The 13,183-nt window shown below is 45.0% G+C and overlaps 1 protein-coding gene across 1 annotated transcript; it reads left to right on the top strand.

Annotated features, from left to right (window-relative positions):
• The first annotated feature begins 201 nt into the window (after nucleotides 1–201).
• EFCAB12 (EF-hand calcium binding domain 12) lies at nucleotides 202–11,250 on the top strand. Its single transcript, XM_029597522.1, has 5 exons — nucleotides 202–415; nucleotides 2,664–2,877; nucleotides 2,994–3,453; nucleotides 4,660–4,782; nucleotides 11,148–11,250. The coding sequence occupies exons 1-5, from the start codon at nucleotides 221–223 to the stop codon at nucleotides 11,248–11,250; spliced, it is 1,095 nt and encodes a 364-aa protein (XP_029453382.1). The 5' UTR covers nucleotides 202–220.
• The last annotated feature ends 1,933 nt before the right edge of the window (nucleotides 11,251–13,183 follow it).

The raw sequence follows: 13,183 nt of genomic DNA, 5'->3' as shown, positions 1-13,183 counted from the left end.
AAACAGAGATCAACTAGGGGCTGTCAATGGGGAAAATGGGCAGATTAGAAGGACCTGCAAGGCTTTCTCTGCTGATAGTTTTTATGCAATAAAACTGTTATTGTGTCTGCACTTCTTCAAAACTTGCTTGTGTGTCTTCTCAGATTTTTTATTGCAAGACATATGATTTTTTTTTTTTTTTTTTTTTAAATCTTAAGAAGAAGAGGACAGTCTTCTGGTCATGGATGTCCAAGCAAAGACTCCGGATGATCCTGCTGGCCCTCTGACCCTCGAAAGGCAGAGCAGTGGAAGTTCTCTCAGTGTATCTTCATTCTTAGACGTTCCTCCTGTCAGCCTAGACAAAAGCAGGCTATTAACCTATGAAGACATGGAAGCGTTTGGGAATACATATCGAGAGAGACGAAGAAAGGCAAAGGTGCAATAAGAGCCGTATGCGTTCTGTTCAGGTCCTGCTTCTCAGTGTGGCTGCAAACCATAGCTTTGGGGCAGGAGAGGAGATCCAGCTAATGAAAGCTCACCGATACTGAGCTCATAAAGGAACCTTTGCCGGTTTCACTTAGAAGTCCAGTGCCTTTTCTCCAGCAAAGAGGTAGCAGGGAATGCCTTGAGAGGCACAGTCTGATAGCAGCAACACTCCCCTCCTCCCAAGAGACACAGATAATAAAGAAAGCTGTTTTAGCTCAAATCCAGGATTTTTTGGATATCATCAAATTCTTGGACAAGAAACTGTTGGGGTTCAGAAAGGAATACTGGACACAAACAGTTCTTGTTGCCCTATTTGATGATTTATTGCAGGCTATGGACTTGGGGACTACCTCATGTCTGGTATTTAGACCTGTCTGTCATTTTAATAAAGTGGGCCACCACATTTTGTTAAGTCGCCCTGATTGAAGCAGGGCTCCAAGGTGGTTTAATTTGTTTCTTGTGGGAAGATACCAGCACCAAGAACATATTTCTTACAGAGTTATGCAGTGGGGCAATTCTTTCCCTTTTATAGTTTAATTTATATCAGAAGCCTTTAGGAGCATTTGGTTTACAATCCCACCTTTTTGCTGACATTTAGTTGTTTTCTTCAATGGAGGAGTCAGTGTCTAATATTAGACTCCTGCTTGTCTGTTGTCTCGAAGTGGATGGTGACAAACCAATGCCTCTAAATTCTGGAAAGACAGAGCTTTCAGCTCCTCAGCCAGACCTCTTTACTCTAACCATAAATGGATGTGTGTTGTCAGGAGGTCTATAATCTGGAGATTCGCATAGAGACTATTAGAGCTTCATATGCAAACTTCTAATGAGGTGAAGAATGCTTATTGCTATCTTTTTGTTCTTTGGCAGCTGAGACCTTATTTTTGCAGGAACATCTGCCCGTTTTCATTCATGCTGCAGTAATGTCTTTCTTGGATCATTGCAGTCAGGGCCGGTGCATACCAATAGGAGGTCGCCTGGGGGGGGGGGGGGGGGCGGGACCAAGGCAGAAGGTTTGCCTAGAGCGCCTAATACCCTTGCACTGGCCCCGATTCCAACGCACTGTACTTAAGGTCTTTCAGGACCCTGCAGCAAGTCTAGAATTCTGTGGCTCGAATGCTGATTGGCCTATTCAATTAAGGATCACATTGAGCCAATTTTGCAAGCTTTACATTGGCTTCCTGTGAGGTTCAGAGTGTGGTTTAAAGTTTTGTGCCTTACTATCAATCCCTTACATGGTCTAGATTTGATTTTATATCCAGGAGTGGCTTGTTCCTTAATCCCCAAATCACCTCTTTGGTGATATGGTCTCAAGACAACTTTCTCTTGGAACTGCCCTCTCTTATTAAGTTCTGGCTATGTTGTACTAGGAATCAAGCATTTTTCTGTGCCTTTCCACAGCCTTCATCATGCCATTTGGTGACTGATTATGTGGCTTATTCACTCTTTGAAGATGTGGCTCTTTGAGCAAGCATTTGGGCCTTGATTTATGATTTATATTTATTTTAATCGTGTTTATGATAGTCTTCAGTGTAGTTAATTAAAATGTGTGTTCATATTTTGGTTTGGGCTGGCAACTAGCTCATTATGGGCATGAGGAACTTGATCTGCCTTGTTCAGTTTTATTTAAGTATATTATTGTAATTCTACTTTTGAGTATTGTTATGGTTTTTATTGATTTCTGATTGTATTATTATGCTGTTACTCTCCTCAAAATGAGGCTATGAGTAAAAAGTTTGCTAAATAGCAATAGTGGGCCCCCAGGGGGAAACAGTGCAATAGCAGTAAGAGAACACCCCCAGCAGGGTCAGGAGAGAGCCATGTGGGCATTAGGAGATTTGAGGATCTGTTTATGGTTTGGATGTTGCTGCTTGTACAACAGAGCCTTTTAGTTTTTGACTTGGATGGTATTTAGTGGTAGTCCCAGGCCCTTTGTGAGAGATGGAGGCCTGGGCTAGGATGGGGAGGGTTCTCTTGGGACAGTGCCTTATCTTATATTCTGGAGATATAGAAGAATGTGCTTTATTATATACTGATGTATTTAATGCTGATGTTATGTTTTGAAAAGGGTGGGATATAAATGAGATTGTAATTGCGGTAACTGCAAGGCACCTTGAGCTCTAGGTGGAAATGCTGCTTCTTCTCTAGGACACATTGCTTATCAGATGCCAGCCTACTTTCTGTCTGCTTTCTCCCTTAAGAGTACCGCTCCATTACTGGAGTCGTTGGAGAAGTGCCAGATGATGCAGACAGGGATCGCAGCCATCGATAAAAACTGCATGCCCTCGACTCTGGGCGGTGATACCAGGGAGGCAGTGAATAACTTCAGGAAAAAGTGCTTCTTGGACTACTTGAATGTGTTGCATCTCTGTCAGCAGTACGACGTTTCCCTGTCAGAGGAGCTGCTGCAAAAAGGTAGAAAGACCAAGGGAGGAGAGAAGAAACTAGAAGTTAAAATGCCAGCGCAAGACCGATATCCTGTATTACTTTGCGTCATCTGTTGTGTTTTTTTGTCCCCCCCCCCCCAATAGCTCTTTTGTTTCCTGGAGACAATCTGCTGTATGATCCTAAGCGACTGCGAAAGACCAAGCGGGCAAGGGGCCCTTTCTCCGCCTCCGGCAAGTTCACAAGTGCTAGGCTGCCTCCGTCAAGTACTTACAAGCAGCTGCTAAAGAGCAGGCAGCCTGGGGCCCTTTCTGCACCCTTCAGCAAGACGGCAGCTGCTGGGCTGCATCTGTTAGGCGACACTGAATGGCAGAGGTCCAGGGAAACTGGGACTCCTTCGCTCTCTGGCAGGATGACCGCCACTGGACTGCGTGGGTTGCGTGAACGCTCGCTGAAGCTCAGACAGCCTGGGTCTCCTTTCTTACCTTCTGAGTTCCTGAAGAGCGGTCAGGCTGGGGTCACATTACCTTCGGGCCAATTTACAGTGGAAGGGAGATCGTTTCTCACCTATAAGAAAAGTGGCGGTACCTCCAAGAAAAAATCCAGGTTTATGTTATCAGCATTTATTATGTCTATAAACACTGTCACAGCACACAGACACACAGCGTACTGCCAAGAATTCTCAAGCTTTGCTTCTAAAACTGTCTCCCCTGTTGAAAAAATTCCTCGGCACAATTGTACCTCATGTATATAAATTAGTTAAACTATTATACCTGTATATTTCGGTTTTATTTTTCATTATTTTTGTTAGATTTGGCAGCCCCCCCCCCCCCAAAAAAAAACCAACCAAACCCTTTCATAGACCCCTACAGGTTCCCAGATTCCTGGCTGAATAGCCTTGAAAGTTGAAAAGTTCCTTTCCCCCAAGGGCTCACAGACCAAGTCAAAGAAGACTTAAGAGTAAGCCATAAGGGGATGCTGCACTGCCAACGCTTAGAGCTCTATAAAATGCAGCACTGATATATCCATTATATTGTAAAATGAAAAAGCCATAACAACATGATAAAAAAAATCTGCACTACATACCCTCAAGGTAGTTCTCAGTGCAACAGAAACCACCTGCCTTTCAGGCCGATTCAGTAAAAATCGCGGGAGAGCGGGCAAAGGCCACGCTCCTATGCGTGCGATTCAGGGGGGAAGAAAATGCTAATGAGGGCCCGCGGTAAAAAGAGGCGCTAGGGACACTAGCTCAATTTTTCCGGCGTCGGTTCTCAGACCCGCTGACAGCTACAGGTTCAGAAAACGGACCCCGGCATAATTGAGCGTCTGTCTTCTGACCCGCGAGAACATTAAAAAATTTTTTTTTAATTTTTTTTAAAATTTTGGGGCCTCCAACTTAATATCGCTATGATATTAAGTCGGAGGGTGCACAGAAAAGCAGTTTTTTCTGCTTTTCTGTGCACTTTCCCGGTGCCGGCAGAAATTAACACAGCCTTTGAGCAGGCGTTAATTTCTTAAAGTAAATGTGCGGATTGGCTGCACATTTTACTTTCTGTATCGCACGGGAATAACTAATAGGCCCATCAACATGCATTTGCATGTTGCAGGCGCTATTAGTTTCGGGGGGGGTTGGCGGCACTTTTTCGACGCGCTAATTACCCCTTACTGTATACGGGGTAAAGCTAGCGCGTCAAAAACGCACGTCAACCCCCCCCCCCCCGAAACTAATAACGCCTGCAAATGCAAATGCTCCGCAGGAGCGCACTGTACTGTATCGGCCCGTTTGCCAGTAATGTTGTGTTTCATCTGCAGCTTGCCATACCCTTCGAGAGAATATGTTAACTGCGTGAAGGAGAAGCTGCGAGGGGAGCCTCAGAGGAAGCATCAGGCGCTGGACTCTTGGATCACATTTGAGGACTACGAGCAGATGCTCAAGTCGTATAAAGCTTGTGTCACTTTTCACTTCTCTTCGCAGGTTTTTCAGTACTGCTGTCTGATTTTCCAGCGAATCGGACTCTGGTCTGCCAAATTCCAGAGCTGTGCAAATGTACATTATCTGCATTTTCTCACGAGGTAAAGAGAGAAATGTGGGCCCACTTGGGGGGGTGTAGGACCTTTTGTGTGAACCCTGCCGGTTTACAGAGCAGCTGTTTCTTTAAATGGAACAGAGAACCAGGCTCTGTAAGCAATTCCTTCCCTATATTGAGTACTGGTGATCTGTAACTGCATTCCTTCTCCGAGCTGAGGTTGACATAATATTCTTACGTAGTGATGTATGCAGGTCACGTAATGCTACCCAGTAGTGGCTAAAGCAGTGCTTACTGTTCTTTTATTATCAGGTACTTGCTTGTGCCTAAATTTAGATGTGCAGAGCCTGGGCCAAGGCTTTTTTGTGAACAGGTGAAAGTAGTAACTTGATATTGACCTGATTGGCCATGATGGACCATTGGTCATACCCAATATGGCTCTTTTTAGTCTTAGTTATCTGAGTAAAGCCCACAGACCAAGGACAACTATAGAAGGGTCAATATTCAAAAGCTGTTTATTTATTTATCTATTTATTTATTTAAAAGTATTTATTACCCGCACCTCCAATAGTTCGGGGCAGTGTACAAAAGAACATCTAAACAGCAAACATGGCTTATTAAGCTACTTATCTGGCTAAATTATAGCCAGATAAGTGGTTAAGTAGTTATCTGGCTTGATTGGACCCTTTTGCCTGTCCCAGTATGGCATTTTCTTATGTTTCTTAATTTATCTGGATAAAAAAGGGTGTTTTCACGGGCATGCCTGGGAGGGATAGAGTTATCCAGCTAACATAGCCAAATATCAGGTACATCCGGCCAGGTTAGCCAGATAACTTTAGACCTACGTATATTCCTTAAACACATCACTCTCAAAAAATTATTTGGGGGAGGGTCAGTAACAGAGGTAAATGATCAGTGCATTTCTTTCCTTGTAAATAACAGAATCCCTTTGGAAATTAATGTGCCTCCATGGAGTTTACCTTTCCAGTTATTTTATTACTAATACAATGCAATAATAACTTTCTATTCTCATGGCAGTTTTAATACATAAAGTATAAAATATATAGCAAAACTGGTGAAACTACAGACCGGTTAGCCTGACTTCAGGGCCTGGAAAAATAGTGGAAAGTGTTCTAAACATCAAAATCACAGAACATATAGAAAGACATGGTTTAATGGAAACAAAGTCAGCATGGTTTACCCAGGGCAAGTCTTGCTCACAAATCTGCTTCACTTTTTGAAGAGTTAATAAACATGTGGATAAAGGTGAACCGGTAGACCATAGTGTACTTGGATTTTCAGAAGGCATTTGACAAAGTTTCCTCATGAGAGGCTTCTAGAAAAGTAAAAAGGTCATGGGAGAGGTGGCGATGCCTTTCATGGATTACAAAACTGGCTAAAAGACAAGAAACAGAGAGTAGGATTAAATGGACAATTTTCTCAGTGGAAGGGAGTGGAGAGGGAGTGGACAGTGGAGTGCCTCAGGGATCTGTATTGGGAACCTTACTTTTCAATATATTATAAATGATCTGGAGAAATAATACGACGAGTGAGATAATCAAATTTGCAGATGACACAAAATTGTTCAGAGTAGTTAAATCACAAGCAGATTGTGATAAATTTCAGGAGATCCTTGTGAGAGCTGGAAAATTGGGGCATCAAATGGGCAGATGAATTTAATTAGGTGGATAATGCAAGGTGATGCATATAGGGAAAAAATAACCCATGCTAATAAGTAACACATGTTGGGTTCCATTATTAGGTTGCTTAACAACCCAAGAAAGAGATCTAGGTGGTCATAACTGAATAGAATGCAAGATTCCCTCATTCCTTTCCCCCTCATTACCACCCTTTTGTTTCACAACTTTCCCACAAATCACACCACACTTTCTTTTGGAGTAATAACAGGCCGCAGTTTATTACCGACCCGAGCCTCGCCAAGTACTTATAATACAATTAGATACAGATCCCCATCCCCCCCCCCCATTCGGGTAACAGTCCAAACAGCGCCCCCCACCGTTTCCAGTGGTAGAGCATTCCCTGTAAACAGTCCAACAGCGCCCCCCACCGTTTCCAGTGGTAGAGCATCCCCCTGTAAAGCCTCCGAAGCATCGGCCCCCCTCTTGCTCTTTGGCAATCTCGTGCAGCAGCCCCCCTGCACTGCACAAGATTCCCCCCCCTTTGTAAACTTTAACAACACAATGCAATAAACAACATTTGAGGCTCGGGTTTACCGCCACTGCGACAAATACAACATTCTACTGAAAACACCCTTCTACTATACCGGGTGGGAGGGTGGGCAAGCCTCAACCTGTTCCCTCATTCGTTCCTCACCGACTGGCAGTTATTCCCCCCCCCCTTCTTTCCTTTTCTCCCCCTATCCACCAATCTATGCCTCCTATTTGAATTCTACTCCCCCCATTGGCTACTGTCCTCCTTAACGTCGGCTTCCCCCCCCTTTCCTGTCCCCTTAACCTAATATCCCCCCCTTCCTTTTCGCTCTTCTTGACTACAGTTATGTTCGCAGGGCAAGATAGGCTCGCCCTGCTTGAACTAGTGGATAACACATTGAAATCGTTGGTTCAGTGTGCTGCGGCAGTTAAAAAAGCAAACAGAATGTTGGGAATTATTAGAAAGGGAATGGTGAAATAAAACGGAAAATGTCATAATGCCTCTGTATCGCTCCATGGTGAGACCGCACCTTGAATACGTGTTACAATTCTGGTCGCCGCATCTCAAAAAAGATATAATTGCGATGGAGAAGGTACAGAGAAGGGCTACCAAAATGATAAGGGGAATGGAACAACTTCCCTACGAGGAAAGACTAAAGCGGTTAGGACTTTTCAGCTTGGAGAAGAGACGACTGAGGGGGATATGATAGAGGGTTTTAAAATCATGAGAGGTCTAGAACGGGTAGATGTGAATCGGTTATTTACTCTTTCGGATAGTAGAAAGACTAGGGGGCACTCCATGAAGTTAGAGTGGGCACATTTAAAACTAATCGGAGAAAGTTCTTTTTACTCAATGCACAATTAAACTCTGGAATTTGTTACCAGAGGATGTGGTTAGTGCAGTTAGTATAGCTGTGTTTAAAAAAGGATTGGATAAGTTCTTGGGAGGAGAAAGTCCATTACCTGCTATTAAGTTCACTTAGAGAATAGACACTGACATTAGCAATGGTAACATGAAATAGACTTTGTTTTTGGGTACTTGCCAGGTTCTTATGGCCTGGATTGGCCACTGTTGGAAACGGGATGCTGGGCTTGATGGACCCTTGGTCTGACCCAGTATGGCATTTTCTTATGTTCTTATGTACAAAACAATCCAATCCGCATAAACACACTATAATATTCCTTTCACCTGCTAGACCAGTCCATTACACTTGGGATTCTTCCAGATCAGCTGTGGAAGTCATAGGGCACATCCCCTTGATGATCTCATTCATGGTCATAAAGGGGTTGTGGCTGCAAGTCTTTGCCAGTAGTCTCTGTCTCCTGCAGCTATGGACAAGTGTAGATGGACATTATCCTAGAGACTGAATGCGGTCCTGGCTTGGTTGAGATTAGATCTCCTGGGGCAGCGGTTCCTTGGGATTGCCTTTCCCCATTGGAGCAGCCTCCCAAGAAGAGCCCTGGTAGAAGGCACCTAGGTGTGGATCTCTGATTCCCTAGGGAGTAGAGGATCCTGAAGTACCTGGCCCTATTAGAGGAATTATTCCCTTAGAGTGGGACCTCGGGTTCCCTTTCTTGACTCTGTCTCTCTCTCTCTCTGCTCCCTCCTCTCTGGTGCCTTTTGTGCTGTGGCTCGGCCTCTGTGACTCCCGGGTCATACTGGAGACATAAAGTTAAAAAAAAAAAAAAAGAGAGACAGTACATGGCGACAGTGAAACAGCAGAGCCACAGGCTGGATGCGGTCATGCAAGAGCAGTGCAGCAGTCCTTGGAGGAGTGAATAACTGGGGGACTTGCTGGGGGAAGAAGCCCAGTAACAGGTGAGGCACACTGTGCTTTGAGTTAACAGAGCTGTGGAGTCCGTGGCAACAAAGCAGATAGGCTTGTAAAAAAAAAAAAAAAAGAGAGAACAAGCTGGGAAATACTCTGGGCAACAGGTGTGTGTACTGCTAAGCTAAAAGGGTCCCTAGCATGGCCAGGTTTTTTGTCAAGCATGTGATGGAGGACTTAGGCCTGCCATCGCAGATAAGCCCAAGGAGGTGCTCCTCCATGTAGGGGATGAGCTGCGGGAGGGGGCTGGGCTGGCAGCAGCTTTACCACCTGGGACTCAGAGGGAGGAGAAGCTGCTGCCTCCTGGACAGCCAGGCCAAATTGCATCCCAAGCAGAAGGGGGGATCCTTGAGAAAGGTGGCAGACAGGCAAATGCCTTTGGCTTGATTCTGGCAAGGGGCTCAGTGGAACTGCACCTATGGTTTTCCCCTGGAATTTGTACTAGTAATGCACCAGACTTTCTGCACTACGTAGAAGCCTGGCTGTAGTGTTGGTTTAAGTTCCCCTGGTCAAGAGTCGATGGAGGGCGGGCGTGGGGGCCCCCTATGCACCTACAAGGAGCCCTCACTCTCAAAGCATTACCTTCTTACAGCCACACCAGATTCAAAAGAGAGGACAGGTTAGTGGATATGTCAGAGCCTAATGTGCCCCCCCCCCCAAGCTCACAGGAGGAAGAACAGTGCTTGTCGCAGGAAGAGAGCTTCTCCATTCTAAGACCGTTTCAGAAAGAGGCGCTATTGGCCCTCATTACCAGTGTGCGGACAGCCCTGAGGATCCTTGGCGCTATGCTGGAAGATTTGACAGAAAGTGACCCCAGGGTGTCTTCCTTTTATCTGAATCAGATAGTGTCATTACCAGCCTTTTGAAGAAAGGACTATAAAGGTACGGGCAAAAGACTGCACCTCCTGGACATATGTTGGGCTGTCTTAATATACTTGAATGTGATGAACCCATTCAGGAAATCTGATAGGCTTTTCATGTTGTTTGGGTGGGATTACAAAAGGGAGATGCAGCTTCCAAGGCTACATTAGCGAGGTGGGTCAAAGATTTGATCATCTCAGCCTACATACTTAATAGTAGTCAAGCACTGGGGATGCTCTGCGCTCACTCTACAAGGATTGAATCAGCATCCTAGGCAGAAATTGGTCTCCCTAGGTGAGATCTGCAGGTCTGCCACCTGGTCATTCCTGCACTCCTTTTCCAAGCTCAGCAGGCTGGATGTACAGGTGGAGGAGGTCATGGCATTTGGATGTGGGCAGCCCTGACTTTCACTCAGCCTAGGGGAAACTTTTGTGTCTCCCAAATATAATGGACTGGTCTATTAGGCGAAAAGGAAGGTAAAATTGTTCTTGCCTGATAATTTTCTTTCCTTGAGTCCTACTAGACTGGTCCAAGGTCCAGCCTGGAATACAGAGGCCATAAGTAGAGATGCCTGAAAGTAATATGGCTCCCTTGCTTTCTCTTCCTCTTTTCTTGCTTTCCTCTTTGCCCTCCTTCAAGAGGGGAAGAACCTCAAGGGACAAAAAAAAGAAGGGTTTTCTTTATAGATAAAAGGGGTAAGTTGGGGGTCCATATCCGGTGGTGTTTGACAGAGGGTTGCTGCATGAGCCTGCAGCTACTTCCCCTTTATGACCAAAAATGACATCATCTAGAGAGTGTGCCCTCTGTCTCCGACAGCTGAGGCATGGGGAGAATCCCAAGTGTAATGGACTGGTCTAGCAGAACTCAAGGAAAGAAAATTATCAGGTAAGAACAATTTTTAACATATGTAAATAGGATGGATCAATTGATTAAATCTATTATTTAAATATATTGTGGTATGATACAATGTGATATAGCATAGGCAAATATGACAACGCTCTTATAACTGAGCACTGTTATAATCATTTACCAAACATTCTCTTTAGTGTTCCAGTCTTTTTTGTCTTTTAATTAAAAAAGACAAAGACTCAAACACTAAAGAGAACGTTTGGTAAATGTGCTGTGAGTTATGAGATGTCATGTTTGACAATGCTCTAGCATGTTACATGATACCACAATATATTTAAACAATATATTTAATCAATTTATTCATCCTGTTTATATATTAGTAATACTATAGCAACGCACACCAATTCCCTTGATAAACATAAAGGCTTACTGAACAGCATCTTAACCACCTTCCTACTTCCACCTTCCTCCTTGGCACAGGCATGATGGATACTTAAGTTAAAAGCTCTGCCCAGTTTTGCCTAGACTCATTCATAATAGATGTGTTCTTTTTCATCCCCTAGAAATTTGAGAAGTCGATATGCTCACCTGTTCTTCTCTCCATCGTCAAATGCATTTTGGCCAGGATCGATGTTGGATAAACTGCGAACTTTATCTCCCAAATGAGAAGTTGAGGCCAGAAGAATGTCTTTTCAGCTATGTGGAACCAAAGTCCTTTCTTTAACCCAACAACTGCATGGACAGATGCAGCTCGCCAAGCCCTGACCAGGGACTTCTGTAGACATTGAACTCAGAGTTATTAGTATTTGCAAGGGAGGGGGGGGGGGGGGGGGGGGGGGGGGAAAGTATTGAATTCTTCAGGGGTTTCAGCCCTAAAACAAATGTTTTATGTAATCACTGCAGTTATTAAAGGTGATCCACTTGTTTTATTATCAACATCACCTTTGCAAGTACTGAGCAGGGAACTCAGGATGAAGAGTACAAGACAACCACTGCATTTAATTTCAAGGGCTAGATGTGCATAAGGATGCTGGGCCCTGAAAGCAATCCTGGTTCGCGTGAATGCTCCATCCTCTTGAAGCCCTTGTCTGTGAGCTGAGGAGTAAGAAACACTAAGGAAATGTCAGTTCTACCCAGAATGAAGCTTAAAAGCTGCATCACGGGAAGGAAACCTTAGATCAGTCTGGGTAGAACTGACATTTCCTTAGTGTTTCTTACTCCTCAGCTCACAGACAAGGGCTTCAAGAGGATGGAGCTGGCCAGGTTTTACATTGTGCTGGCACCTCTGCTATGTGAATATCTGAGAGTAAATTTAATGTAGGAGTTTCCAGCAAAAGTAGAAAATTTCTGAAAATCTGCAATACAGGTCTAAAAAGTTGCTGCCTCCACAGGCTCACATGACTCTTATTGTGGGGCTTGACTGTTAGTGACCAGACATAGAAATTTGTCAGATCTAACGAGGTTTATGGATTTGGATCTCCAGCAAGTTCTAGGCTGTATTGTGGTCTGGGATTATCAGTGCTGCTGAGAGAAGGACCACAGCCAAGAGCTATTGGGCAAAGGCGAGGAGTTGCAGCCTAGCATTGCTAAAGAAGACAAATGAAGCCCAGTCAAGCACTGCTAAATGAAAAGAAAGAAGGAATGACCTGTGAAGTCTAGAAGAATGCATTTAGTCAAATGCAGCAGCCTGAGGGAGGAGAGGGGGAATGAGGAGTAAGAAAAAGGGAAAAATAGATTAGTGGGAAAAATCCTGGAGAGGTGAAGGAGGGAAAGAAATTGCTTGTACCAGAAAATAGATGTAGGTGTAAGTGCAAAGGAAGGTTTGGGCAGAAAGATAAGGAGGGATTGTCAAAACCATTATAGCATTGTGCTGCATGCATCTGCGCTGCAGCTCTTCTGATTTCTTAGTGACAGCAGCAGCTTTTTGGGAAAAGGGTTAAGGGTGGTGGAAGGGTAACAATTTCTTCTTCCAGCTCAGTCAGACAAGCTTTTGCTAGGGCTACAGCTCCATGAGCTTTCATTTGCAAACCCATTATTTTTTTTCTCTCATTTTTAATTTTCCCCTCACCATCCATCCAACCAGGAAGTAATCCTTGGCCAGGGGGAGCTTGTCAGTTTTCACGGACCCTTGGGCTGTAGTAGGGCATACTGCAGCAGGTGGACATATCCTGATGAGGGATAGAAAGGAGCTTCGCCTTTACCAACTGTCTTCCCCAAAGGTTGGGCCCTTGGGTTCTGATGGCTGGCAGGTCTTAGGTGGGTCCCAGGGATGGTCCAAGGAGCACAAGTCAGAGTCCAGGCGAAGATCAGGACAGGCTGAATACAGCGGAATCCAAGAGTCACACCGGGAGTAGAGGTAGGCAGCAGGCAGCATAATCCGGAAGATGGGCTAAGGGCGGCAGGTAGCAGACCACAAATCCAGGCAGGGGTCAGATGTGGGCAGGGGTGGATTGGCGTGTCGTGGGATCGGGCATCCCCCGGTGGGCCGGTCGCTCTAGTCACGTGGTCTGCCGAGTGCGGCTGTGACAGAGACGCGCTCGGCAGACCATGTGGTATCCCCTGGGCCTGCCGGGGCGGCGAATCCCCGGGCCGGTCGTCA

This window comes from Rhinatrema bivittatum, chromosome 4 (assembly GCF_901001135.1).
Source record: "Rhinatrema bivittatum chromosome 4, aRhiBiv1.1, whole genome shotgun sequence".
Taxonomy (NCBI): Eukaryota; Metazoa; Chordata; class Amphibia; order Gymnophiona; family Rhinatrematidae; genus Rhinatrema; species Rhinatrema bivittatum.
The sequence above is the reverse complement of the archived record's forward strand: the minus strand, read 5'-3'. Positions and strand labels throughout refer to the sequence as shown.

Bases quoted from the DNA above. Each gene is read 5' to 3' on its own strand.
- EFCAB12 (XM_029597522.1), top strand. From the start codon at position 221: ATGGATGTCCAAGCAAAGACTCCGGATGATCCTGCTGGCCCTCTGACC. The intron at 416-2,663 runs GTGCAATAAGAG...TTCTCCCTTAAG, and splicing joins AGAGACGAAGAAAGGCAAAG to AGTACCGCTCCATTACTGGA. The intron at 4,783-11,147 runs GTCGTATAAAGC...TTCATCCCCTAG, and splicing joins GACTACGAGCAGATGCTCAA to AAATTTGAGAAGTCGATATG.